The sequence below is a fragment of the Natrix helvetica genome (assembly GCF_964273705.1).
Source record: "Natrix helvetica genome assembly, chromosome: 4".
Lineage (NCBI taxonomy): Eukaryota > Metazoa > Chordata > Lepidosauria > Squamata > Natricidae > Natrix > Natrix helvetica.
Genome location: NC_138550.1, coordinates 156,633,664 through 156,659,359, shown reverse-complemented (window position 1 = coordinate 156,659,359; position 25,696 = coordinate 156,633,664). Strand labels below are relative to the sequence as shown.

At 41.3% G+C, this 25,696-nt stretch overlaps 1 protein-coding gene across 1 annotated transcript in view; it reads right to left on the bottom strand.

The window, feature by feature from the left end:
• Nucleotides 1–25,696, bottom strand: part of FER1L6 (fer-1 like family member 6) — a 134,571-nt gene that overhangs the window by 91,998 nt on the left and 16,877 nt on the right. The window contains exons 2-9 of the mRNA XM_081950571.1: nt 15,990–16,072; nt 12,101–12,227; nt 5,734–5,788; nt 5,016–5,147; nt 3,221–3,283; nt 2,564–2,642; nt 1,948–2,104; nt 168–354 (exon numbers count right to left, since the gene is read on the bottom strand). Coding sequence (XP_081806697.1) covers nt 168–354; nt 1,948–2,104; nt 2,564–2,642; nt 3,221–3,283; nt 5,016–5,147; nt 5,734–5,788; nt 12,101–12,227; nt 15,990–16,072 — 883 coding nt within the window. The remainder of the gene's footprint in view (nt 1–167; nt 355–1,947; nt 2,105–2,563; nt 2,643–3,220; nt 3,284–5,015; nt 5,148–5,733; nt 5,789–12,100; nt 12,228–15,989; nt 16,073–25,696) is intronic.

Here is a 25,696-nt window from a genome sequence, read left to right as displayed (position 1 = left end):
GCATAAATTGCTGTAGTTGCCAACATAACCCTGCTCATTCAAAATTCAAGACAGCTAAATTACAATTTTATGCATTTTTAGCTGTTAGGAGACAACAAGGAAAAAAGAAGAAAGCTGTAGGAGACCAACTGACCAGGAAAGGACAGCCCCTGTATGTGCCCACTTACCCCTTGACCTGCAAACATGACAACCACAAATGGGTCCACCAGATCCTTAGTATCGCCTATAAAAGCTTTTGTGACATTGGCCATGATGCTGGAGTTCATTTTTGGAAGCTCTTTAGCTTTGTAGATTCTCACATAAAATCTAGCCCAAGGTCTTTCTGATGGAAATCCCTTTGGAATCAAGAGATTTCTGGAAAAGAAGAGGGGGAAATGGAAGAAAAGAAAAGGAACGGATAAGCTAACCTCCGAAGAAAACTCGGCAAATAAATTCCAAAACAAACAGTTGCATACATCCAAGCAACTCAATGCTTAATGAGCTCTTGGCTGCAGCCCAAAGCTGTCCAAATTTGCTACCCAAATTTGTCCATTTTGAATGGATCTGTAGGAGGAAATTATTATCTAGGCAAAGAATGATCAAGTGACTTTAATTCAGTAGTCTTATTACTCTTAATTGCATTTATTACGTTCAAACCTAAATTAAATCAAAATTTGATTTATTTATTTTTAAAAGCCAAGTCTAATTGGATGTTAAATTTGGAACAGCTGTATATATTTGTCCAGAGCAGTGTTTCTCAACCTTAGCAATAACAATAGCTCTTAGACTTGTATACCGCTTCACAGTGCATTACAGCCCTCTCTAAGCGGTTTACAGCAGTGATTCTCAACCTTCCCAATGCCGTGATCCTTTAATACAGTTCCTCATGTTGTGGTGACCCCCAACCATCAAATTGGTGTCTCGGTTCCTAAGACCATCGAAAATATGTGTTTTCCAATGGTCTTAGGCGGCCCCTGTGAAAGGGTCATTCAGCCCCCACAGGTTGAGAACCGCTGGTTTACAGAGTCAGCATATTGCCTCCTAACAAACTGGGTCCTCATTTTACCGACCTCAGAAGGATGGAAGGCTGATTCAGCCTTGAGCCGGTCAGGATTGAGCTCCTGGCAGTAGGCAGAGTTAGCTTGCAATATTGCATTCTAACCACTGTGCCACCATGGCTCAGGAAACACAAACTGTGTGCTAATTCTGTTTTATTGTAAGGATCCATTAATGGAATCTTGCAAATCTGAATGTACAACTTCCTGCTGTCACTGTCACTGGAAGTCTGAGTCCACCTTGAGCCAGTGAGAATTGAACTGCTGGCAGTCGGCAGAATTAGCCTGCAATACTGCATTCTGTGCCACCATGGCAAATTTAAGTTGTGTAGACTTCAACTTCCAGAGTTCCCCAGTCAGCACTGTGCAGTCCGCACATCTTAAAGTTGCCAAGGTTGAGGAATACTATGCTAAAGACACCATTCACACAAGTAATGGTGGACAGGTATTAATAAATTCCAAAAGCAAACAGAGGGCCCTCTGTTCAAATTATGACCATGATTTGAAAGAGTTTGAATTCCTTTTAGTGCAGATCCATCCTGCCTCTCATGCTTGCTGTTTCAATTTAAATTTTAAATTGCCAGTCTGAATGCCTCCAGTCTAGCGAGGAATGATCAGTAATATCTCAGAATGGGACTGAAAATGAAATGCATGATATGTGTTTCGGCATCTTTATTTTACCCAAATGCAACCATCAAAGCTTCTCTCCATAAAATCCCAAGAATTCTACAGCAATTAAGACTGTCGTTTCCCAAGGAACTCTTTCATCAAAAGCAAACCACCAAAGCTAAGAGAGATTTTGCCAAGCAACAACTAAGATCCATGTTATTCCTGCAGGATTTCCATTATTTTGCATGGCAGCTTTCTATGGAAGGTAAGGGCCAGCTGGAGAAGAAGGGAAGCGATGTCATACTTCTCTATCTGCTCTTCAGCATCACTTCCTTTCTGAGCTGCTTGGATCGCGTCTCCTTTTCCCGTCACACTGATATCACATTTGAGATATCCCTTGACTCCTGTCTTAATGTCAGCTGGATTTGTGAGAACGGCCCATTTGTCACAGAACTGATGACCTGGAAATGATGACATGAGAACAGCATTCAGCAGGGGTTTTGAGATCCCCCAGAAGTCAAGAAATAATATTAAATCTCATTGTGAACTTTAGCTCAAAGAAACCAATCTTTGTAATTCTGTTTCTGAAGGTTTATGATCACCTTTGGGTTAATTGCAATGTATTCAAATATTCTGCCTATGGATATTGTCCTTTCTTACACCAGGTTGGTGCCAATTTTCGAACTTCTAACATAGCAAAAGTTGCGATCCAAATTTGTCCACTCTCAGGGGAAACCTTAACATAGATGGTACAATATGGGCAGTGAATATGCAATATCTATACAATAGAGAAGTGGATTGCTTTGTTTGCTGTTTGTTTTAATTGCAAGTTAAGTAAATTCGCTTTGAGGGGCAACAAGTTAAGCAGAAAAAACTATTTAACAACAACAAAAAAGGATTGCTGAAAAGATCTTGCTTACCTGGTTCGTTGTAAACAGTTCCCAAATCTACTTTGAAGGAGCCAATCAATACACTTTTTAGAAGTTTGTTATGCATAACCTATGAAAGAAGACATGAAAAGTTTGTCCATCTCTCTCTCTCTCTTTCTCTCTCTCTCTCTCCACATCATCTTGTCCATCCATCCCCTATCTTCTTTCTTTCTTTCTTTCTTTCTTTCTTTCTGTCTGTCTGTCTGTCTGTCTGTCTGTCTGTCCGTCCGTCCGTCCGTCCGTCCGTCCGTCCATCCATCCATCCATCCATCCATCTATCTATCTATCTATCTATCTATCACCTATGTACTTATCTATCTTAGTGTGCTACCTCACTAAAGAACTTTAAAGCAATTTTACCCAGAGAAGTTACAGTTCTGGAGAATAAACGTTTCTATTATACGAAAGTTTAGTTCCGTCTCTAACATTTGAACTGTCCAGAAGAACCGGAGTAGTGATTTGTTCTTGGAATGAATATTATTCCAATTAGAAATAAAGTAAAAGAGGCAGTGTTTAAAAATACCTAGCTGCGTGCTAACATAAAGTAGTCCTGTCAGTTTTTAATTTTTTCAAGTACAAGCCATCTCTCTCCTCCACAACCATTTTCAAACAACACATTAACTGTCTGCCCAAGATGTGTGTACTTACAGAGATGTTGATAATTTTGTCAAACAGATGAACTTGTGGCCCAGTGAAATCAAATAGAAAATACTGAGAAGGGGAAAAGAAAACCCAAATAAATAAGTATAATAAAAGAGTATCTTTAAATCTCATATCTTTAAATTTTTTCCACTATAAAGATAACATGAGAGAATCACATAGAGGGAAAAATAATAATAACTTCTCCTTCACTCTTGTTCTCATCCAGCTGAGATGCAACCTTTATTGTTATCATCTTAATTATTACAGAATTCTGGTTTCTGAATTTTTTTTTTCATTTGAACCCTAACTTAAATGATAAGTCCTTCTAAAGAAAGAAATCTGGGAACTGAAACTTAGTGAAACTCTGGCAACATTTTTAGCATGTTTAAGCTATAGGTTCATTTGCAAGTTATCTTGGAATGTGCAGTAGTCCTTGACTTATAACTGGTTGCTTAGTGACGTTCAAAATTACAAATTACAATCCCTAGGGCTGTGATGGTGAACCTATGGCACGCATTCCACAGGTGGCAGGCAGAGCCCTCGCAAGCTGTTGCCCCAGCTCAACTCCACCGCACATGTGCACACGCCTCCCACCGGCCAGCTGATTTTCGGGTCTCTGCTGCGCATGTACGGGGCCAGGGTGCACATGCTGGGGTCACATGTGCATGTGCAGGGGGTGTGGTGTGTGCAGGGGGTCACGCATGTGTTGCATTAGGGATGCACGCAAAAGGTTAGCTGTTAGATATTAACACAGGCTACTGTGGTTTCAACTCCAGTCCCCTGTTTAGGCGGGAACAGAGGTTCAATCTGATTGGTCGAGAGGTCTGACAGCTCCCTATAAAAGGAGAGCTGTCAGACCTAACTGCTGCTGGATTGTACAGACTTGACTGTTGTAATAAAGAGCTGTTGTTGCGTTAAACCTGAGTCTGCCTTCTCATTGCCCTATCTAACATTAGCCATCACTGTCCTAGGGCTGTATACAATCTAGATTAAAAGTTAAAATTTATTGACTGATAAGATGATATTCTTTTTTTATAGATATATAACTTTTTTATTTTTTAATTTTCAAAACAAACACAACACATAAAATCTTCCTTCTTTACATACTGTAGAAAGTGTATCAGTTGATTACAAAAAGGCTTTCGTGCATCTCTTCCACAGTCATCAAGCATAATTCATATTAACTCAGGTATTTTAACTCAGATATTTATACACGTTACCGTCATCATACCTCCATTTTCATTTGACTATAATTGTTTAAATGTCCTTCATCATAAAATATACCAAGATTTAATACATAACCACAAACTGGCATTTCATTTACTATTTCTAAAATCCTCCTAGATTAAAAGTTTTGAGCACTACTCCCCATCCCCACGGTCACATGATATGACTTTTTTTTTTGCCTGAAACTGGTCTTTAATTCCAATTTCTGACAAAAACCGCCCATTGCAGACAATAGATTTACTTAACGACTATAGCCTTCGCTTAACAAACAAGGTGTTTGCTTAACAACTCTTGCAAAAGAAAGTCATAAAATCAAGTACAGTCACGTGGTGACCCGCTTAAAGACTGACAACCATAATTCGAGACTCAATTCCAGACGCAAGTCGAGGACAACGTGCATTCTGCCGTAACGCCTGTGTCACTCTAATATATCCCCAAATGGGGGGAGATCCCTTCAACAGGTGGCCGAGCTGGCCTTTTAACCATTTTATTCATTTTACTAAAAAATAAATAAATAAAGCAAACCAAACTGGGAAAACATCTGTTTCCTAACCACTCAGCTCAGTTTACGTACTTCATTATAAAATGGTGTATTGGTTCCTTCTTTGACTGTAGTCTGCTTCTTTTCATCCCCAATTTCTATAATCACGACCGGATCTATATTCTCACCAACGAGCTGCCGTGCTTCAGTGATGGTTATGGCAATCTGCAAGAACGCAATGCAAATTTGACTCAAGATCTGTCAGGCGGGAAACACCAGGTGCGCCTCTGAATAGCAACAGCACTTAGCAACAGCGCTTAGACTTATATACCGCTTTGCAGTGTTTTACAGCCCTCTCTAAACGGTTTACAGAGTCAGCCTATCGCCCCCAACAATCTGCATCCTCATTTTACCCACCTCGGAAGGATGGAAGGCTGAGTCAACCTGGACCCTGGTGAGAATTGAATGGCCAAATTGCAGGCAGCCGGCAGGCAGCATAAGTAACCCACGGTACTGCTCACTAATAAACTTGGTGGCGTCAGGGAAGCTTCAACTAAGCTGCTTTATTGCTAAAATCCTATTTACAGGACTCTTCCCAACTAATACTCAGCCCAGGGTAAGAGTTAGCTAAAGGACAACAGCACTCAAGGGCGGGGGGTGGTAGACTCAGCTTGCTTGTGACTACGTAGGGATTCTAGGCTGATCCCTCTTTTTCACTCCACCTCCGGGTTCCGCCGTGCCTTCTCCTGCAAAACCGAAAGGGATATTTAGGCCCTTGACCAAAGACGCTGGCCATCATTTTGTACCTTACCTGATAATTCTGGGTCTTCATTTCCGTTTCATGGATCTTCAACTGCACCTTGGCTCTGTTTCCAATTCAGAAGATAAAGACAGCACTCAGTCTTCAGAAAGCTACATTTTACATTGTTGACAAGTCTAATACGATTTAATTTGTCCCTTTCCATACTCAGACATAGGGCTTACTTAACATTGCAAGTTATTCAGAGAACCATTGGATGGGCGGGATTGAAAAATTTTAGGGACCAGTTCTCTGCCTAGTTGCTGGGTGGGCGTGGCCATGGGGGTGTGGCCTAGTCAGCTTCCTGCACCACGGCGGGGTTGGGGCGGCGTTTTCACCCTCCCCAGGTTCCAGAGGTTTTCCTCGTGCCTCCAAGAAGGTGAAAACAGGCTCCCCGGGCTCCAAGAGGCCCTCTGGAAGACGGAAACGGACCTGTTTCCAGATTTCTGGTACTTCCGGGAGGCCTGTTTTCCCCCCTCCCTGAGCCTCCGTGTGGTCCCTGCACTTACCTTGTATCCAAAATGGGCCACGTGGAGACTCCTGGGAGCGGCGGGGTGGGGCAGGAGGAGCAGGGTGTTGTGGGCAGGGCCAGCCAAGGGTGGGATTTGGAGGTTCTCCGAAGCGGCAATAACATTAGCTAGGAGTTCTCCTGAATCCAGGAGGATTCCGGTAGGCCACCCCTGGTTCTAAGCATGATTGTTAGGAGAACCAACTTCGGTCGGTGGTTCATGTATAGCAAAAATGTTCAGTCCACTCCAAATGTCAAACCAAAGCCAAAACTATGTTTTCAAGGTCACTCCCAAAGGAACTGGAAACAATCTCTCTCTGAACCCTTGGGAGCCTGATGTAAAAGGCATTAAATAATGCCAGCAATTATGAGGTTTAATGACTTCATATGTTATACAACATTGGAAGGAAACTATCATTTCATAACAATGTCAGGTTTCAGCATTCAAAAGGTCCTATGTTCAGTCAGTTGGAGAACTTTAATCAGCATTGGAGAAAGTGGCGATCAATCACTACTCTACATGGTGCATCTAGATGACCTTCTGTAGTAAAGGCGCTATCATCCTCAACATGATTTAATATGGAGGACAAGCAAGAGAGAGCTCTGTTAGTCTTTTCCCAAGAGCATAAAGCCATCCATTCCAAGAGCAAAATGCTGGAAGGACTTTTTAGAACCGGACAGCCCAAACCTTTTATTTAGAATGAGTGTTTAGTATATTTTCATCTATGACGTGCCCAGTGAGTTTGCACAACATACTACTCAAGGCTAAAATGTTGTATAAATCAGACCTGCTAGAAAGCTAGAGGAATGCTTCCTTCCTTCCTTCCTTCCTCCCGCCCTCCCTCCCTCCTTCCCTCCCCCTCCCCTTCCCTCCCTCCCCTTTTCCCTTCCCTCCATTGCTCCTTCCTTTTCCTCCCCCTCCCCTCCTCTCCTCCCCTTCCCTTTTCCCTTCCCTCCATTACTCCTTCCTTCCTTCCTTCTTTCCTACCAGCTCCCTTCATTCTCCTCCCCCTACCCTCCTCCCCTTCCCTCCCTTTCCCTTTCCCCTTTCCTCCATTGTTCCTTCCTTCCTTCCTTCCTTCCTTCCTTCCTTCCTTCCTTCCTTCCTTCCTTCCTTCCTTCCTTCTTTCCTTCCTTCCTACCTACCTACCTACCTACCTACCTACCTACCTACCAGCTGGAAACACAGAAAGATTTAATCATGAACGGAAGAGCTAAGAGGCATATTGGAAACTTATGAACTGGTGTCATTTATGCCATTGTGGGTATATATGAAAGTAGGAATTAGTAGGTTAGTGATACCTGCACTCAGCACAGTAGTGAATGGGATAATGGAAAACAGATTTTGAAAATATGGATATTCTGAATGAATGTCACCCAAGTGAAAAATTCCAACAGAGGAGAATATATATAAAGCAAACAACACAAAAATATATAAAATCTATCTAGTTCAGGGTTACTCCCTGAACTGTGTTGTTTGCTTGCAGGTATTACATTACCTAATTAGGTAACATCAGTGTGGGATTTGCAACCTGTTTATATCGGGCAGTTTGCCCTCCCAGTGGGGTGTGGGTTTTTCTTGGTAATTCCTTGATTAGTATATTTTTTTTTGCTTAATTGCTGGGTATTAATCCCTGCTTATCTGGGTGTTGGCTGTTGGAGATAATGTGCTCTGCTCTTTTTCTTTCCTTATTAGCTTCCTTATTTTATTGTTTCTTTGGGACAGTTTGTAAATATGGTTTATTTTTATGAGTTTATTGATGGCTTATTTTGGCGGATGCCAAGCTTCTGGAACTCCTTAGTATTTTTGGATTTAGCTTGATCTAGGATGTTCACAATTTCACAGTTGAATACAGTTGAGTCTGTCCATGTATTGTGAGATTAAGGAGTTTCCATGATACCTTCTGGCTACTACGTGGTGTTCATGGATGTGCTGTGATACTCTTCTGCTTGACTGTCCCACCTAGTACCTATGTTTCTCCGAAAATAAGACAGGGTCTTATATAAATTTTTGCTCCAAAATACAAATTGGGGCTTATTTTATGATTAGGTCTTATTGTTGGAGAAATACAGTACTAAATGTGCCCGTATGGCTGACAATCTTAACTGGGGTTTATTTTGGGGGAAGGGCTTATATTACAAGCATCCTGAAAAATCATGCTAGGACTTATTTTCCAGTTGAGTCTTATTTTGGGGGAAACAGGGTAGCCGTTGCCATCCTTACATAGTATGTTGTAGATGTCTCCTTTTTTCTTCTTCTTCTTGGGCTACTGGGCCTTTTGCTTTACCTAAGATGTTTTGGAGGATTTAGCTGGCTTGTGCACCAGACAGTAATGCCATGTGGTTGTAATAGTCTGTTGGTTGTTTCTGAGATGTTCTTGATGTATGGTAGTGTCACCTTTTTCGTAGCTTGTGTTGGTTGTTCTGTAGCAGGTTGAGTGATGAAGCACTGAGAAGAATTGTTCTGCCAGATAGTACGAATGAATGGGATGGAAACAGATGGATTGGGCCCTTCACAAATGCAAGGGTGTTTTACGAATAGCTGTTTTGAAAAAGAACGGTTTGTTCTGAATACTTGGTTCTAGCATATACCTTTTCTTATGCACACATGGCTAAGGAATTAAAATAGATCTAAAAATGGTTGATTTGACTATGATGAAAGATTGAGAAAATTAGTAGAACATGCTATGGTAGCACAGAATTCTGAATGTGCTATCAGAATTGTGTGTTTTTTTTTTAGAGCATTAAGGGAAGATCTTGGAGAAAAGTAGATACAGTGTGGAAGAAAAGAGGTAAAATAAGCAAGGATGAAAATAAACCGCTATAAGCAGAGAAAGTACGATTTCTGTATGAAAAAAATAATTATTTCCCATCAGAATAATTGAAAAGTAAGGTATATGGAAAGTGAAAGTTGCTTGGAATAGAGTGAAAAGTATTATGTTGCCCAGTGCAAATAATAGTAAGTACAAGTACCGTATTTTTCGGAGTATAAGACACACCGGAGTATAAGATGCACCAAGGTTATGAAGAGGCAAATTTTTTTAAAAAAAGTTTTTGCACTCTGCAAACTTCCCAAAAATGGGGTTTTTGGGGGGTTTTTTCAACAAAAAGGACATGAATAGCCTTTAAGAGACTTGTAGAGTGCTCCTGGGAGGGTGGCCAGTTTTTTGTCAAAAAAGGGCATTAGGAAGCTTATAGAATGTTCCTGGGGCTGGGCTGGGGGGGGGGGGGGCAAAATTGAGCAAAAAACAGCCCATTTTCATTTCTGCCCTCCCCAACTCTCAGGAGCTCTCTGGAAGCCTCCTATAAGCTAAGCACGGCTATTTTGGTGAAGTGGGTGGGGTTTCAGGAGGCAAAAATACTGTATTCAGTGCATAAGACGCACCCAGATTTTCAGCCTCTTTTTTGAGGGAAAAAGATGCGTCTTATACTCCCAAAATACGGTAATCCTCAACTAACAACAGAAATTACAATGACACTGAAAAAGTGACTTATTACCATTTTTCACACTTATGACTGTTGCAGCATCTCCATGGTCGCATGATTTACATTTGGATGCTTGACAACTGGTTCATATTTATGACCCATCAGGTGATCATCTCTTGTGACCTTCTGACAAGCTAGGTCAGTGGGGAAGCCAGATTCACTTAACAACTGTGTCATTCAGAGGTGAGTTGCTCCCAGTTCAGCCCGGATTGGGCGAACCGGTAGTAGCAGTGGCAGGAGGCCCCGCCCAACCGCCCGGATGCTTCTGCGCATGCGCAGAAGCGTCGTGCGCATGAGAGAGAGAGAGTGGCTGCACGAGCAAACTGGTAGTAAAAAAATTAGAAACCCACCACTGGTGTCATTCATGTAACAATTGCAGTGATTTACTTAACAAATGCGGCAAGAAAAGTCGTAAAATGGGGCAAAATTCATTTAACAAATTTCTCAGTTAGCAACATAAATTTTGGGCTCAATTGTGATTGTAAGGGCTACCCGTATTAATTTCAGATCAGGCACAGAAATGATGGACAATAAAGTTATTCTAAGTCTATGTTCTAAGTTGAATGAATGAATGGATAGATGGACGGATGGATGGATGGATGAACGAATGAACGAATGAACTATCTGCCCTACTCAGAAGCTTTGAGTAACATTCATTCCTGTTTGCTCAATTACTCTTAAGAGTAACTGAGAGTTACTCTTAAGTAACCTTTGCTGACATGGGAAGACTGTCTATTTTTGCCCATTCATTGGCCACAATAATGATGGAGGGTCCTCCCAATACAGGTAATCCTCGACTTACAACCACAATTGAGCCCAAAATTTCTGTTGTTAAGTGAGACATTTGTTAGGTGAGTTTTGCCCCATTTTATCACCTTCCTTGCCACTGTTGTTAAGTGAATCACTGCAGTTAATCAATGAGTAACCCAGTTATTAAATGAATCTGGCTTCCCCACTAATTTTGCTTGTTAGAAGGTCACAAAAGGGGATCATATGACCTTGGGACCCAGCAACAGTCATAAATATGAACCCATTGCCAAGCATCTGAATTTTGATCATATGACCATGGGGATGCTGCAACAGTCATAAGAGTGAAAAACAATAAGTCACGTTTTTTTAGTGCCATTGTAACTTTGAACAATCACTAAATGAACTGTTGTATGTCAAGGACTCTCTATTCTGTTAGAACATCTGCAGAACTGGGCAATAGTTTGGAAATAAGTTGGAAGTAATTCAGACAGAGCATGTAGGAGCTGAAGTGGCGCAGTGGTTAGAGTGCAGTACTGCAGGCTACTTCAGCTGACTGCTAGCTGCAGTGCGGCAGTTCAAATCTCACTGGATCAAGGTTGACTCAGCCTTCCATTCTTCTGAGGTAGGTAAAATGAGGACCCAGATTGTTGGGGGCAATAGGCTGACTCTGTAAACCGCTTAGAGGAGGCTATAAAAGCATTATGAAGCGGTATATAAATCTAAGTGCTATTGCTATTGCTAATACAAACATAGCCACAGTAGCTCTTTAAAGCAGCTGCATCTTTTCCAGGAAAGCAGGCAGGTGCTGCATGCTGAAAATCATATTTTTGGAACTCCGTCTGTGCGAATCAAACAGCCATAGTCACCTGTTCAAAACTTGCTTTGTGTTTAAAGATTAACCACAAAGAGACTGTTATCAGCCCAAAGAACAGGATATAAGACCGGGAATGTTGAGGTTGCCTGCATGTCAAACTGAGTTCTTGCATGATATAAGTACAGCTATCAATCTCATATACATGAAAAATACTCTGTACATGTACTTTGTAGCTTCATCTATAACAGAAGGTGGATTCAATTTGCACTGAAGTCAGCAACTTGCTTTCTACAGACAAGAGCGAAGGCTAAATCAAGATTGTTGATCTGTTCCTTCCCACTTTTTCATCTGAGGCAAGTTTGTCTTCAGATGGAAACATTTTGTTGACATATAGCTTCTGCCCCTTCCTCCTCCTCCTCCTCCTCCTCCTCCTCCTCCTCCTCCTCCTCCTCCTCCTCCTCCTCCTCCTCCTCCTCCTCCCCCTCCTTCTTCTCCATGTCATTATTCACTAAGAGCCTCCACTTGAGCATTTACACTTGAGCTTTACACTTTTATGCTTAAGCATTCCAACTCTCAACCTATTAACAGTTAATCCTAGATGATGGAGAAAAGTGACAACATGGTTTCCAGTCTTTGGCTAGATCAAGCTCGCGGCCCACCTGCTGGATGCGTCACGCGCTGGCCACGCCCATCCCTATTTTAGTGAAGGGGGAAAAGTCGTGATCCATCATGTGACGACAACGTGACACTGTGAGTTTGACATCCCTGGGGTAGATCAACAAGAGACAGGAGCAAGGGAAGAGATTTTTTGATTGATATACCTTTTACTCCAAGACGCTGAGACTTCAGAGCTACACGTGGCCTCATTTTCATAATTCAGCATATCTTGTAGTTCGTCCTCTTGACCACTCACAATCTCATGCTGTAAATGTTCAGGTATCTGCTCCTCTGTGGAAGAAAAATATGTAAATGCCCATAAGCATGGATTGTGTGGTAGTTGTAAGCAAATTGTGCCCTCTATTTGGTAGTCCTCGACTTACAGCCATTTATTTAGTGTGTCAAGGTTCCGACTAATGATTATTAACTCAAGCAAATTTGCTCACTAGTGGGCAGCTCAACTCCTATGACAGCGAAGATGAGGGCAAAGGCAACCCGATAAAACTCCTCACTCACTAGAGGGAGAACCGATTGTCAACTTCAAACCGAATCTGGCAGCAGCCATTTTTCTGTTCCTCAGTTGCCACACAGAGGGGGGAGGGCGGAAGGAGGGTAGAATGCCTTACTAGACACAACAGAGAGCTTTCTCGTGAGAACCAAGGTCATCTCTACTGGCAATGGATAAGGTCAGGAAAGGAGTGCCTGGAGAGCCCGCCAATTTACCTAATTGTCTGATTTGCTTGGGTTCATTAGTTGGAAACCTTGACCTAGTGACCATTTGAAGTTGTAAAGGCACTGAAAAAAAGTGAATTATGGCCGTTTTTCACACTTCTGATTGTTGCAGCCTCCCCATGATCACATGATGAAAATTCAGACACTTGGCAACTGGTATTTATGATGGTTCTAGTATCCCAGGGCCATGTAATCCCCTTTTGCAACCTTCTGACAAGCAAAGTCAATGGGGAAGCTAAGTTCACTTAACAACCATATCACTAACTTAACAACTGTGGTGATTCACTTAACAACTGTGGCAAAAAAGGTTGTAAAATGGGGCAAACCTCACTTAGCAACTGTGTTGCTTAGCAACAGAAATTTTAGGCTGCACTGTAGCTGTGACAATTATGACTATATTATTATTAAAAGCATGGATGTTTTGTGGTAGAAGTGTGCAAACTTTGCCCTCTATATATGTAATATGACTGGAACTCTAGTCCAAAACATGAAAAAGACATCATGTTGGTTGGATGGCATGAATTCTACCTCATTACGTTGTTTGAAATGCCTGCTGGCAATGTCAATAATGAAGTTCTGTATGAGATTTGGCTTATTTATCTGCTCATAATTAAAAGGGAAGTTGGAAGTTTCTTAGTGACATCTCTGTGGACAAGTTAACCAGTCCCTTTGACACTTAGCTTTGGTTTAGATTTATAACTGTACAGCCGTTCTCTCCTTCCTCTCCCTAAAACACAAATTCCCAAAGGGGCGTGGGGGGAAACACGTAGATAAATTTAGGGAGGACCTTTGAGATTTAATGCAATAATCCATTATAGCTGCATGTGGCTGAGAAAGTTCATTTCTGATAAGCAGGGGGACTTTCAGAGAAACCTGTCTTCCATTATTGATGTTTTAGAAATAATTATCTAACTATTGCATATCTGCATGTGACAGCTTGAGCATTAGGTTTAAAGCAGGAGAGAGCAAATATCTGCCTAGAAGCCCCTTGTTTCAAACTATTAGAACCTTCTCTGATCAAAGCTTGCTGAAAATTAAAATTTTCCTGCCGTTTTGGATAAGAAATGTTCGATAGCTTAGGCCCTAAAATACGTTAACATTCTAACAAAAAACAAAACCTTTTGTTCTCTCCCTTCCCTTTAAAGGCCTAAAGATTTCTGGATTTTGCATCCATATCTTGATCATTGTCGTTCCTGGACATCCAAAAATGTTAACTGAGGTCTCAAGTCATCACATATTTGTCCACCTCTGATCTAAAACTGCGCTAGTTCACTAGAGCAAGCATGGGGAACTATGGTCCTTTTATGACTTGTGGACTTCAACTCCCAGAATTCCTGAGCCAACCATGCTTTGTATTCTGGGAATTGAAACCTACAATTCATAAAGGGACTATAACAGTGGTGGGATTCAAAAAAAAAATACTACTGGTTCTGTGGGCGTGGCCTGGTGGGTGTGGTTTGGTGGGCTTGGTGGGTGTGGTTTGGTGGGCATGGCAAGGGAAGGATACTCTAAAATCTCCATTCCTCCCCCACTCCAGGGGAAGGATGCTGCAAAATCCCCATTCCCTCCCAATCAGCTGGGACCCGGGAGGCAGAGAATAACTTTAACTTTTTAACTTTTATTTAATTTATAAACCGCACCCTCTCCCAAAAGGGACTCGGGGCGGTGTACAGTCATGTTAAAACATAATATAAGTACATACAGACATAGATAAATATAAATAAATACAGATGGAGGAGGTAACATATAAACTGTACAATAATAATTTAAATTAAAATTGGAGATACATTAAAAACTACCCCTAAAAAACTACCCCGGAATAAGGTGTTTGCCAGGAGGTTAAGAATGGGACTATAAATGGGCCAGGCCAGCTGATTGGAACAGGTGGGTCTTGAGTTTCTGTCGGAAGGAGCGGAGGTCGGTAGTGGTATTAGAATAGATGGGGGCGGGGCCAGGTAGAGGTGGTATTTAGAGGTGGTTCTCCAAACTACTCAAAATTTCCACTACCGGTTCTCCAGAATTGGTCAGAACCTGCTGAATTCCACTTCTAGACCATAGTCTCCCACCTATGCTCTATAATGGATTCCTAATTTGATTTACCTAGAAAGGCTGACACCCACCCATTGTTTCCTAGGGATGGTTCTAGAGAAATGCTCTAGAAATTTCTTTGCACTAGAGAAATGCTGTAAGCCAGGGGCATCAAACTCAAGTCCTGGGGGCCGGATCCAGCCTGTGAGGTTCTTAGATCTGGCCCGCGGGGCTCCCCTAGAAACAGTAAAAGACTGGCCGACAGCGCCTCTGCCAGCAAAAAATGGACCTCGGGAGGTTCGCACGCAGCTCTCCCAAGCTCCATTTTCACTGATAGAGCATTGCAGAAACCCGTTGCAGCAAAAAACGGAGCTCGGGAGCCCGTTTTCACTGGCAGAGCGCTTGAGCCACCATAGGTGACCCCAACACGAGTGATGTCGATCTGGCCACACACCTCTGGCCATGCCCTCCCTGCCCCCACCGAGGTCAAACGCAACCCTGATGTGGCCCTCAACGAAATCGAGTTTGACACCCCTGCTCTAAGCCGATATTCTCAATGGTTGAGAAGAGTCTCAACTGAGAACCAATTTTAAGGACCAATTTGGTCTAGGGACCAATTTGGTATGAGACACCAGACTAGAAGCCAGAGGCCTGTGAGTTCGAATCCTGCCTTAGCCATGAAAGCCAGTCACTCTCTATCTCAGCCCAGCCCACCTCACAGGGTTGCTGTTATGGGGGGAAATCGGAGGAGAAAGGAGTACAGCAGGGGTGTCCAAACTTGGGAACTTTAAGACTTGTGGACTTCAACTCCCAGAATTCCCCAGCCTGGCTGGGGAATTCTGGGAGTTGAAGTCCACAAGTCTTAAAGTTCCCAAGTTTGGACACCCCTGGAGTACAGTATACGTTTGCCACTTTGAATTATTGATAAAAGGAATAAGAGGTGGATATAAATAATAAATGGGGGCTCTGAGTTTTCAAATCTCCTCCTCAAGTGTATAGTGAATCAGCATGGAAAATGGCACAAACTTTGTAACACTAATACTAACACACACACACACACACACACACACACTGAAACAGTCTATTGATCTTGCTCTATTGATGCTTGAAAGGTCCTCCCTTTACAAGAGACTCAATTTCAGAGTTCAGGTTTCCCTGGGACAAACGTAGCATGTTTTCATGCTCTTTATTGTGCACAGAACAATACGATGCCTTCAAGGAAGCAATTGTCCTGCAACATTCGGATATCATCTTCTCATTGGGCTGATATCTTCTCAAACTAGATAGGCTTACCTGTTGCTCCCTTGTTTGCAATAAATAACCCCTTGTCTCCTTTTTTCTTCATTTTCATCTTTATTCCAGCGAACAATCCTTTTCTGCAAATAAGCAAACAAATGAACAAATAAGAGGAGGAGGAGAAAGAGCAAGAAGAGCAGGAGGAGCAGGAGGAGAAAATAAGCACTGAAACAAGAATAACAGAGTTGGACGGGACCTTGGGTGTCTTCTAGTCCAAACCTCTGCTCAAGCAGAAGTTCCTACACCACTCCAGAAGTGACTGTCCAGTCTCTTCTTAAAAGCACCCACATATTCTGAATTAGCCGTTCCACTGGTTAATTGTTCTGACTGTCAGGAAATTTCTCCTTAGATATAGGTTGCTTCTTTCCTTGATTGGTCTCCATCCATTGTTTATTGTCTTGCCTTCTGGTGCTTTGGAAACTAGGTTGCCCCCATTTTCTTTGTGGCAGCCCCTCAAATATTGGAACACTGCTATCATGTCACCCATAGTCCTCCCTTTCACTAGACTACATATGGTTTGAGGTTCTGGGCAATTGAGAAAATGGAATACACACACAAACATATATATATATATATATATATATATATATATATATATATATATATATGTGTGTGTGTGTGTGTGTGTGTGTGTGTGTGTGTGTGTGTGTGTGTGTGTGTGTGTGTGTGTGTGTATGTATGTATATATATATATATATATATATATATATATATATATATATATATATATATATATATATATATATATGTTGTATTTGTGCTGATAAATAAATAAAGGGAGACTAGTATAGATCTATTTCGAGCTATTTAGCTCTCATCAGCTAGCCATACCCTTACTGGGATTTGAACCTGGGCTATATATATCCTCTCTTGGGTCCCGCCTTAGAGCTTCCTGTTGCTGTGTAAGGGCAAGTATGCTGATTGGTTGTCAGACTCCCATGGGGCCATGGAGGGGTAACTTTGTAGGCTGTCTTGAGTCCCAGGTTTGGTTGAATCTTGCTGGGTGATGCAATCTCCCCAGGTGCCATGGGGTGAATTCTGTTGCTAGATGGGTAGAGAGTTAGTCCTATTATGTCCTGAAGGTGAAGGTCTATTGTTTTGTTGATAAGCTGGCCCAGTCTTTTGTCTTGTAGAAAACCAAAATATCTGCTGGGGGCAGGGAGCTGGGGCTGAATTTCTGTCTCTTTTAGGGGGCATATTCTGCCTTGTTAATATTTCTTAAAATATTTCATTCTTCTAGGAGAGGGGTGGGTGTTACCTTTCTACAATATCTTTTAGCCTCCAGTAGTCTAATCATCTGTGTGGCTCTTTTGTATATCATTAATATATCAGCAAAAACCATAGGGGACAAAACAAGCATCTTGCTGATCCAAGGTGCTGGTTCCAAACTATACTAAGAGCTACCCACCCAACTGAGCATGTTGCTTTTGGGGCAACTCAAAGCACATTTGCAGAACAAATGGCATGTTTGTGCAAAACAGTTGGAACCCATGCCCCCAATCCCACCATCTCCGTTCCCGAGAATTAGAACAGCCGGTAGCTGAGCAGTTCTTCCTAATGTTGTAAAAATATGATGATTAAAAATAGAGGAGCTGAAACAGATGAAGCAGCACGGAAGCGCAAATCTCTTTCTCCGTTTCTATTTATTTTTTTATTTATTTTATACAATTTAGGCGCCACCCAACAACTGATGACACTTGGCAGCTTAGCCTTTAAAAAGGAGGAAATAATAGCATAGAAAAACAGATTGTGTACATACAGGAGAAAAAAAAAACCCATACACCTTAAGCATACACAGACACATTGTATGACGATGGCTACTGCGTAGAAGGAAAATCTTTACAAAATGTTTTACAGGTGGCATTTGCCACCGGCAAGACTAGCAAAGGAAATTAGCACCCCTCTTCTCTTAGAAAAATGAAATATCCTTGGAAATATCGAAAAGGCAGAATATTATATTTCCCCAAATCAGAAATGGAGAAACATGTTTTTAGGCAGGAAACAGACTCACTCTTAATAGACCCCACTTTTCTTAATGGGCCATTAGAAAAGCTTGGGCCAGTCTATTCTACATAGCAGAGATCCCTCCCCTTCAGCTCCAGGGTGATGGGATTACGGCAAGATAGTATTAGTTCTTTACCCATCACACCACGGGGCACCTGGGAAAAAGCAATGCTCAACCAAACTTGGATTCAAAGCACAACCTAAAGAGTTGCCCCTGCATGGCCCCATGGGAGTCTGACAACCAATCAGAATACATTTCTTACACAGGAACAGGAAACAGAGAGGTGGGGCCAAACAGAGTATAAAGTCAGGAATTTTCAGCCCTGCTCTCTCTCTTTTCTTCTTCAGCCAACATCTTGTGATTCCTCTTTTCTGTTCAGGAGCTCAAGCCATGTGATCCTGTCCACCATTAAACCATCTTTCCAAGCAGCCTCCATGTCTCCAGTGTCTTTTTCCCCACTTGGAACTGAACCCAGGTGGACATTTCTTCCAACATTAGCAAAAATATTTAACAATGTGTCCATCAAATGTTGGACATGTAATCAGACTCCAGGTACTTATTATCATCTGTGGTGGACATGTATGAAAGCAAGAAAATATTGGATGATAATACACACCTGGTTGGAAAAGATGATTAAGCAGCATATAGATTTAAAACCAGAAATATTTTTGTTAGGCATAATACCAGAAAGTTATGATAAAGGGATTATATACTTAATGTTATCTGTATTGACAGCAGTGAGAATTGTATTTGCACAATATTGGAAAAATGAGAACACCCCACCCCATTATGAAAATATAATCCGGAAAATAATGGACTGTGCAGAGATGGATAGGTTGACATTGAAAGTAAAAGATAAAGGAGATACAGAGTACTACTCAATGTGGAATAGGTTTTATCAATGGTTAGAGATAAGAGGTAGAAATTAGATGAAGAAAGATTATTGTTATGTGTAAGTAAAATATGAATGTTGTCTATAACAGGTTAAGCTAGACATACCTAGGTTGCAGGAACTGGGTATGTCTAGCTTAAGAGAAAGAAGGACCAGGGGAGACATGATAGCAGTGTTCCAATATCCCAGGGGTTGCCACAAAGAAGAGGGAGTCAAACTATTCTCCAAGACACCTGAGGGTAGAACAAGAAGCAATGGGTGGAAACTAATCAAGGAGAGAAGCAACTTAGAACTGAGGAGAAACTTCCTGACAGAACAATTAATCAGTGGAACAGTTTGCCTCCAGAAGTTGTGAATGCCCCAACACTGGAAGTCTTTAAGAAGATGTTGGATAGCCATTTGTCTGGAATGGTATAGGGTTTCCTGCCTAGGCAGGGGGTTGGACTAGAAGACCTCCAAGGTCCCTTCCAACTCTACTATTGTATGGTATTATAACTAAGTATGCTAGTATAATTAATATGATCATAAATAAGCTAAAATACTTATAAATATGGTTATAATTATTATATGTATTATCATTAACATTATCAGTATATTTGTTACTTTTTTCTTTTTCTGTAAAGCGAAATGCCCGGACAATACGCTTTCTTCAAAATATTTATATATAAATAAAAAAATTGACTTAAAAAAACCCCACAGGTGCTCACAACACCCTACTCCATGATTTGAGATAATGAGTTTGAAATACTTTTTCATACCTCTCTTAATTTTTCTGAGGAAAACATTCAAATACCTCAAATCCCGTTTTCGGTCAATTTCTTGCACAATTTAATCAAAAGTCAAGCAAACAGCAATGGATTCATATTGCTGAGATATCTGCAAAAGCTTACTGTAAGGAGAATTTATAATATCCAGGTCTTTTTTTTAAAAGCTGCTTTAAATGACTATGTGCAGATCTTCTATGTGCTTTAAATGACTATGTGCAGATCGTTTTCATTATTCTGGCCGTATCTTGCATTTTTGCTTCCAACTGTACACCGGAAGCAAGTTTTAATGTGAATAAAACGTCTTTCAAACGTTTTATTATGTGGCAAACAAAAGTTTGATTCAGATTGTGGGCTTCTGCTGGTATCCCTACACAATACATGTGCCTTTTAGATGAATACTCTATTCTATAGCATTTTTGAGTGGCAGCAAGATGGTTAGCTAGGGAATTGTGGAATTGGAGCCCATACATCTTAAAGTTGCTGTGGTTGAAAAATATTGCATCCATTCCATCACTTATGTACTTCAGGACTAGTACATAGCTTTGCTGACTATAAAAAGAAAAATAAAGCAAGCAGAAAAATATATATTGCTATGTCTTAGAAAGTGTGTTTCCTTCATTTTAATAATGTTAAATACTGCTTTTAGAAAATTCTAGCATTTATTTTTCTTAAAATTCCTAGAGTTCACAAATTCAAAGTATATAGGAAATATTTAGCCTAGTGAATTTATTACAGGTGAGTCCAAAATGTCCATTGCTGAGCAAGGCTGTTGTTAAGTGAGTCTTGGCCCAGTTTATGACCTTTCTTGCCACAGTTGTTAAGTGAATCATTGCGGTTGTTAAATTAGTTACATGGTTGTTAAAGGAATCGTACTTCCCTACTGGCTTTGCTAGTCGGAAGGTCGCAAAAGATGATCACATGACTCGGGGACCCTTCAACCATCATAAATACATGCCAGTTGCCAAGCATCCCAATTTCAACCATGTGACTGTGAGGATGTTGCAACGGTCGTAAGTGTGAAAAATGGTCACCTTACTTTTCTCAGTAATGTTGTAACTTTGAGCGGTCACTAAAGTAAAGGTTATAAATCAAGGGCTACCTGCAGTCATTCGGGGATTAAGGGTGTTTCCAAAAGGAAGCAACATACAACAACAACAACAACAACAACAATAATAATAATAATAATAATCTTTAATTTATAGACCGCACCCTTTCCTAAACAGGACAATACAATAGTAGAGTTGGAAGGGACCTTGGAGGTCTTCAAGTCCAACCCCCTGCCTAGGCAGGAAACCCTATACCGTTTCAGACAAATGGCTATCCAACATCTTCTTAAAGACTTCCAGTGTTGGGGCATTCACAACTTCTGGAGGCAAGCTGTTCCACTGATTAATTGTTCTCACTGTCAGGAAATTTCTCCTCAGTTCTAAGTTACTTCTCTCCTTGATTAGTTTCCACCCATTGCTTCTTGTTCTACCCTCAGGTGCCTTGGAGAACAGTTTGACTCCCTCTTCTTTGTGGCAACCCCTGAGATATTGGAAGACTGCTATCATGTCTCCCCAAGTCCTTCTCTTCATTAAACTAGACATACCCAGTTCCTGCAACCATTCTTCATATGTTTTAGTCTCCAGTCCCCTAATCATCTTTGTTGCTCTTCTCTGCACTCTTTCTAGAGTCTCCACATCTTTTTTACTTCGTGGCGACCAGAACTGAATGCAGTATTGGATTGAATGGTAGGATTAATTGTTGAATGCAAATGCATGCCATTGTGAACGAAATTTAGTTACATTAGAAAAAAGCTTATTTGCAAACAATCCAGATGTTCTTCTCATTGTCCTCCTTCTCCTAAACAAAATTCTACAGATCAAGAATCCTGAAACCTATGCTGAGTAGTGCATAGCCCTATTTAATTCATATTTCCACCATTTATTTCAGGAAGTTGGAATAAATTCAGATTTCAAATCTGTGGTGGGTTGCCCACCGTTTTACTACTGGTTTACTCGTGCTTGCGCACAACACTTCTGCGCATGCGCAGAAACACCCGGACGGATGGGCGGAGCCTCCCACCGCCACGACTATCGGTTTGGCCAAACCGGACTGAACCAGCAGCAACCCACCTCTGGTCTGAATACGATAAAAACCACAATTTATTCAATAAACTTGAAACGGAAGAAATTCCTTATGACCAAGAGTGTGTATGTTCATATTTAGATACCTAATTTACACATTTAAAGTCAACAACTTCCTTAACATTCTTAACATACATTCTGACGGTTTGGTAAATGTTAGCAAGAGGTACAGTTCGTTTTTCAAGTAACTTGTTCAGGTAAATTGGAAATCTCAGTTATTTACTAATTCAGAATATATTGTGGCATATACTGTATATATAAAAATAAGTCCAACACCTACATAAGTAGATTAAATCAAGCCAGCCTTAATGGGCAGCTCAAAACTTAAGAAAATGGCTAGAATGGAATAGTGAGAAAATTAGATTATTAAATGTATAAAGTAGTGAGGCTGGATTCACACATTAACCCTTTAAAAAAAAAAAACTACGGTTTACTAAGTATGATTAGGGGACTGGAGACTAAAACATATGAGGAACGGTTGCAGGAACTGGGTATGTCTAGTTTAATAGAAAGAAGGACTAAGTGAGACATGATAGCAGTGTTCCAATATCTCAGGGGTTGCCACAAAGAAGAGGGAGTCAAACTATTCTCCAAGGCACCTGAGGGTAGAACAAGAAGCAATGGGTGGAAACTAATCAAGGGGAGAAGCAACTTAGAACTGAGGAGAAACTTCCTGACAGTTAGAACAATTAATCAGTGGAACAGCTTGCCTCCAGAAGTTGTGAATGCCCCAACACTGGAAGTCTTTCAGAAGATGTTGGATAGCCATTTGCCTGAAACGGTATAGGGATTCCTTCCTAGGCAGGGGTTGGACTAGAAGGCCTCCAAGGTCCCTTCCAACTCTACTATTGTATTATTGTATATAAATTTCAATTACTGGTTCACCACAATGCTAGTCATAAATAATACTTTAAAAGCCACAACAGTTGAATTCCCACATCCCAAAACCAATCCAGGACAATATTTGATTAAAAGGCATCCAGATTCATCATCTGCTTGCTTGTTACAAGTTTATCTATATTTGATACTTAAGCTTGGTCTTAAATAATTACCCAGTGGGCTGTAATCATCATTAGACACACACAGAACAACTAAAGAAGCACTGAATAATTCTAACATTCACCTGTGGGATTCGGGGCTGCTTCCTGAAGACTCCATCTTCCTTGTGGATGGTTGTCTTTCTTGCCTTGTCTTTTACATCCGGCACAGTTTTTCCAATTAATATATATTGGCATTTGAACATAGGCCTGCCTCTCAGTGATAAGTCAGTGAGATCCAAGAACAACTCCCTGCAAAGTTTAACCTGTTTCTTGTGCAAACAACAGGCTTCCTCAGGTTGGTCCAGCTGAAAGCTTGCATTCTTCAAACATTAAATATAAAATTTTCAGCTCAGCTTTTCTTCCTGATCATGTTAAAGTAAAGGTAAAGTTCCCCTTGCATGTATTTGCTAGTCGTCCCCGACTCTAGGGGGCGGTGCTCATCTCTGTTTCAAAGCCGAAGAGCCAGCGCTGTCCGAAGACGTCTCCATGGTCATGTGGCTGGCATGACTAAACGCCAAAGGTGCACGGAACACTGTTACTTTCCCACCAAAGGTGGTCCGTATTTTTCTACTTGCATTTCTACATGCTTTCGAATTGCTAGGTTGGCAGAAGCTGGGACAAATAATGCGGCACTAGGGATTTAAACTGCTGAACTGCTGACCTTTCTGATCAACAAGCTCAGTGTCTTAGCCACTGAGCCACCACATCCCTGATCATGTTAAATACACGGGTGAATCCCATTGGACGATAAACCCACTATGAGTTAGGCATAGGTTCCCTTGAACTTGGAGAGCAAAATGGATGTTGTCAATGAACTTACAGCACATAGGTATACTTAGGAGGCGGTTGACATTTTTAGCCCAACATTTCTACCTGTCCATGTAAAATACATGGGAAAATCCTACTGGAGGGTAAACCCACTTAAGGTTAGGTCTACATAAATTCATAGAAGAAAATGGATGTTGCCAATGAATTTGCAGTGCACAGTATCGTTAGGAGGGAGCATAGTTTTAACACCACCTTTTTCTACCTGTATATGTCAATTACACAGGAAAATCCCATTGGACAGTAAACTCACTTAGAGTTAGGTTAGGTCTCCCCTTGAACTCGGAGAGCAAAGTGGATGTTGCCAATGATTTCACAGCACATCATTATCTTTAGTACAGGGCATAGTTTTTTAGCCCTGTATTTAACTTAGACAGGTAAAAAAAGATGGGCTAAAAAACTGTGCCCCGTAATAACCATACCAATCAGCTGTGAATTCATTGATGACATCCATCTTGCTCTCTGAGTTCACAGGGACCTAACCCTCACCCTAAGTGAGATTTTTCCCATGTAATTGACATGGACAGCTACAAATGTTGGGCTGAAAACTATGCCCCTTCTAAATATACTGATGCCCTGCAATTCATTGGCAACATCCATTTTGCTCTCCGAGTTCATGGGAACCTAATCGTAACCCTGTGGGTTTACTCATCAATGGGGTTTTCCCCATGCAATTGACATGGACAGTTAGAAAAGTTGGGCTGAAAAACTATGTCCCCTCCTAAATATACCGATGCCCTGAGAATTCCTTGGCGACATCCACTTTGCTCTCTGAGTTCATGGGGACCTAACCCTTACCCTAAGTGGGTTTACCCTCCAATGGGATTTTGCCATATATTTAACATGGACAGGTAGAAAAGGTGAGAGTTGAAGTCCACAAGTCTTCAAGTTGCCACGTTTGGGGAGCCCTGAATTAAGGCATCAGGCTAGAAACCAGGAAGCTGAATTCTAGTCGCACCTGAAGCATGAGGCCGACAAAATCACATTGGATCAGTTGCTCGCTCTCTCAGTCTTAGGAAAGAGGCAAGGACCAATCACTTTTGTATTATGACAAGAAAATTGACTGCTTTTCTTATAGTCACAGAAACTCAAGGGAGACGTATCACTAAAAGAGAACCAGTTTGGTGTAGTAGTTAAGGCGCCAGATTACAAAGCAGGAGACTGTGACTTCTAGTCCCACCTTGGACACAAAACGAGCCAGGTGACTTTGGGACAGTCACTCTCTCTCAGCTCTAAGAAGGAGGCAAGGACAAACCACTTCTAAGAAATCTTGGGGGAAAAACCCTGCAGGGATTAATCCAGGCAGTCTCCAGGAGTCCAAAACAGACTCAAAATTAGAAAAAAGAATGTTAGCATCTAGACCAGGGATCGGCAATCTAAAACACTCCATGAACCATAAAGGTCCTAACTGGAAGCTCTCCATTCAGTTCTGGAGCTGACCGGAAATCCAGTTCCCCCACCATAGAGTCTCCTCCTAGCGTGGCGTCCTTTTTCCACTACCCGTCCTAACCGAAAGCCCTATCAATTGTGGAGCCGACTGGCGACAGGGAGCCGCAGCAGAGGGATGAAAGAGCCACATGCGGCTCCAGAGCCGCAGATTGCTGACCCCTGGTCTATACTATTTTGCCTTGTTCATTGTCTATTAGAAAAGAATAGATTTTGGCATGAATTCAGACCTATTCACTGTCATTCCACGGCGAGAAACAGAGAATAATGGATTTAAATTGTGGAGAGATGAAGTATGAAGGCTGGGGGAGAAAAGAGTAACTTCCTAACAAAATGAGGCAAATTATCCAGAAAAACAGTGGGGTTCCTCTTTATTAGACAGCCGTCTGCATCTTTGATGTTTTAGGATTTTTTAAAAAGAGCTCTGTGATTCCATCAGTTGACAGAGTTATTTGAAAGAACGGAATGAGGTGTCGTGGCAATGTTGCAATTATCTCTGCCCCCCCCAAAAAAATTCCTGCTATTAAGCAGATTAAAATCAGTTAATTATACAATGATGAATTAATCCCTGCCATTCATCACCATAAATGCAGATGAATC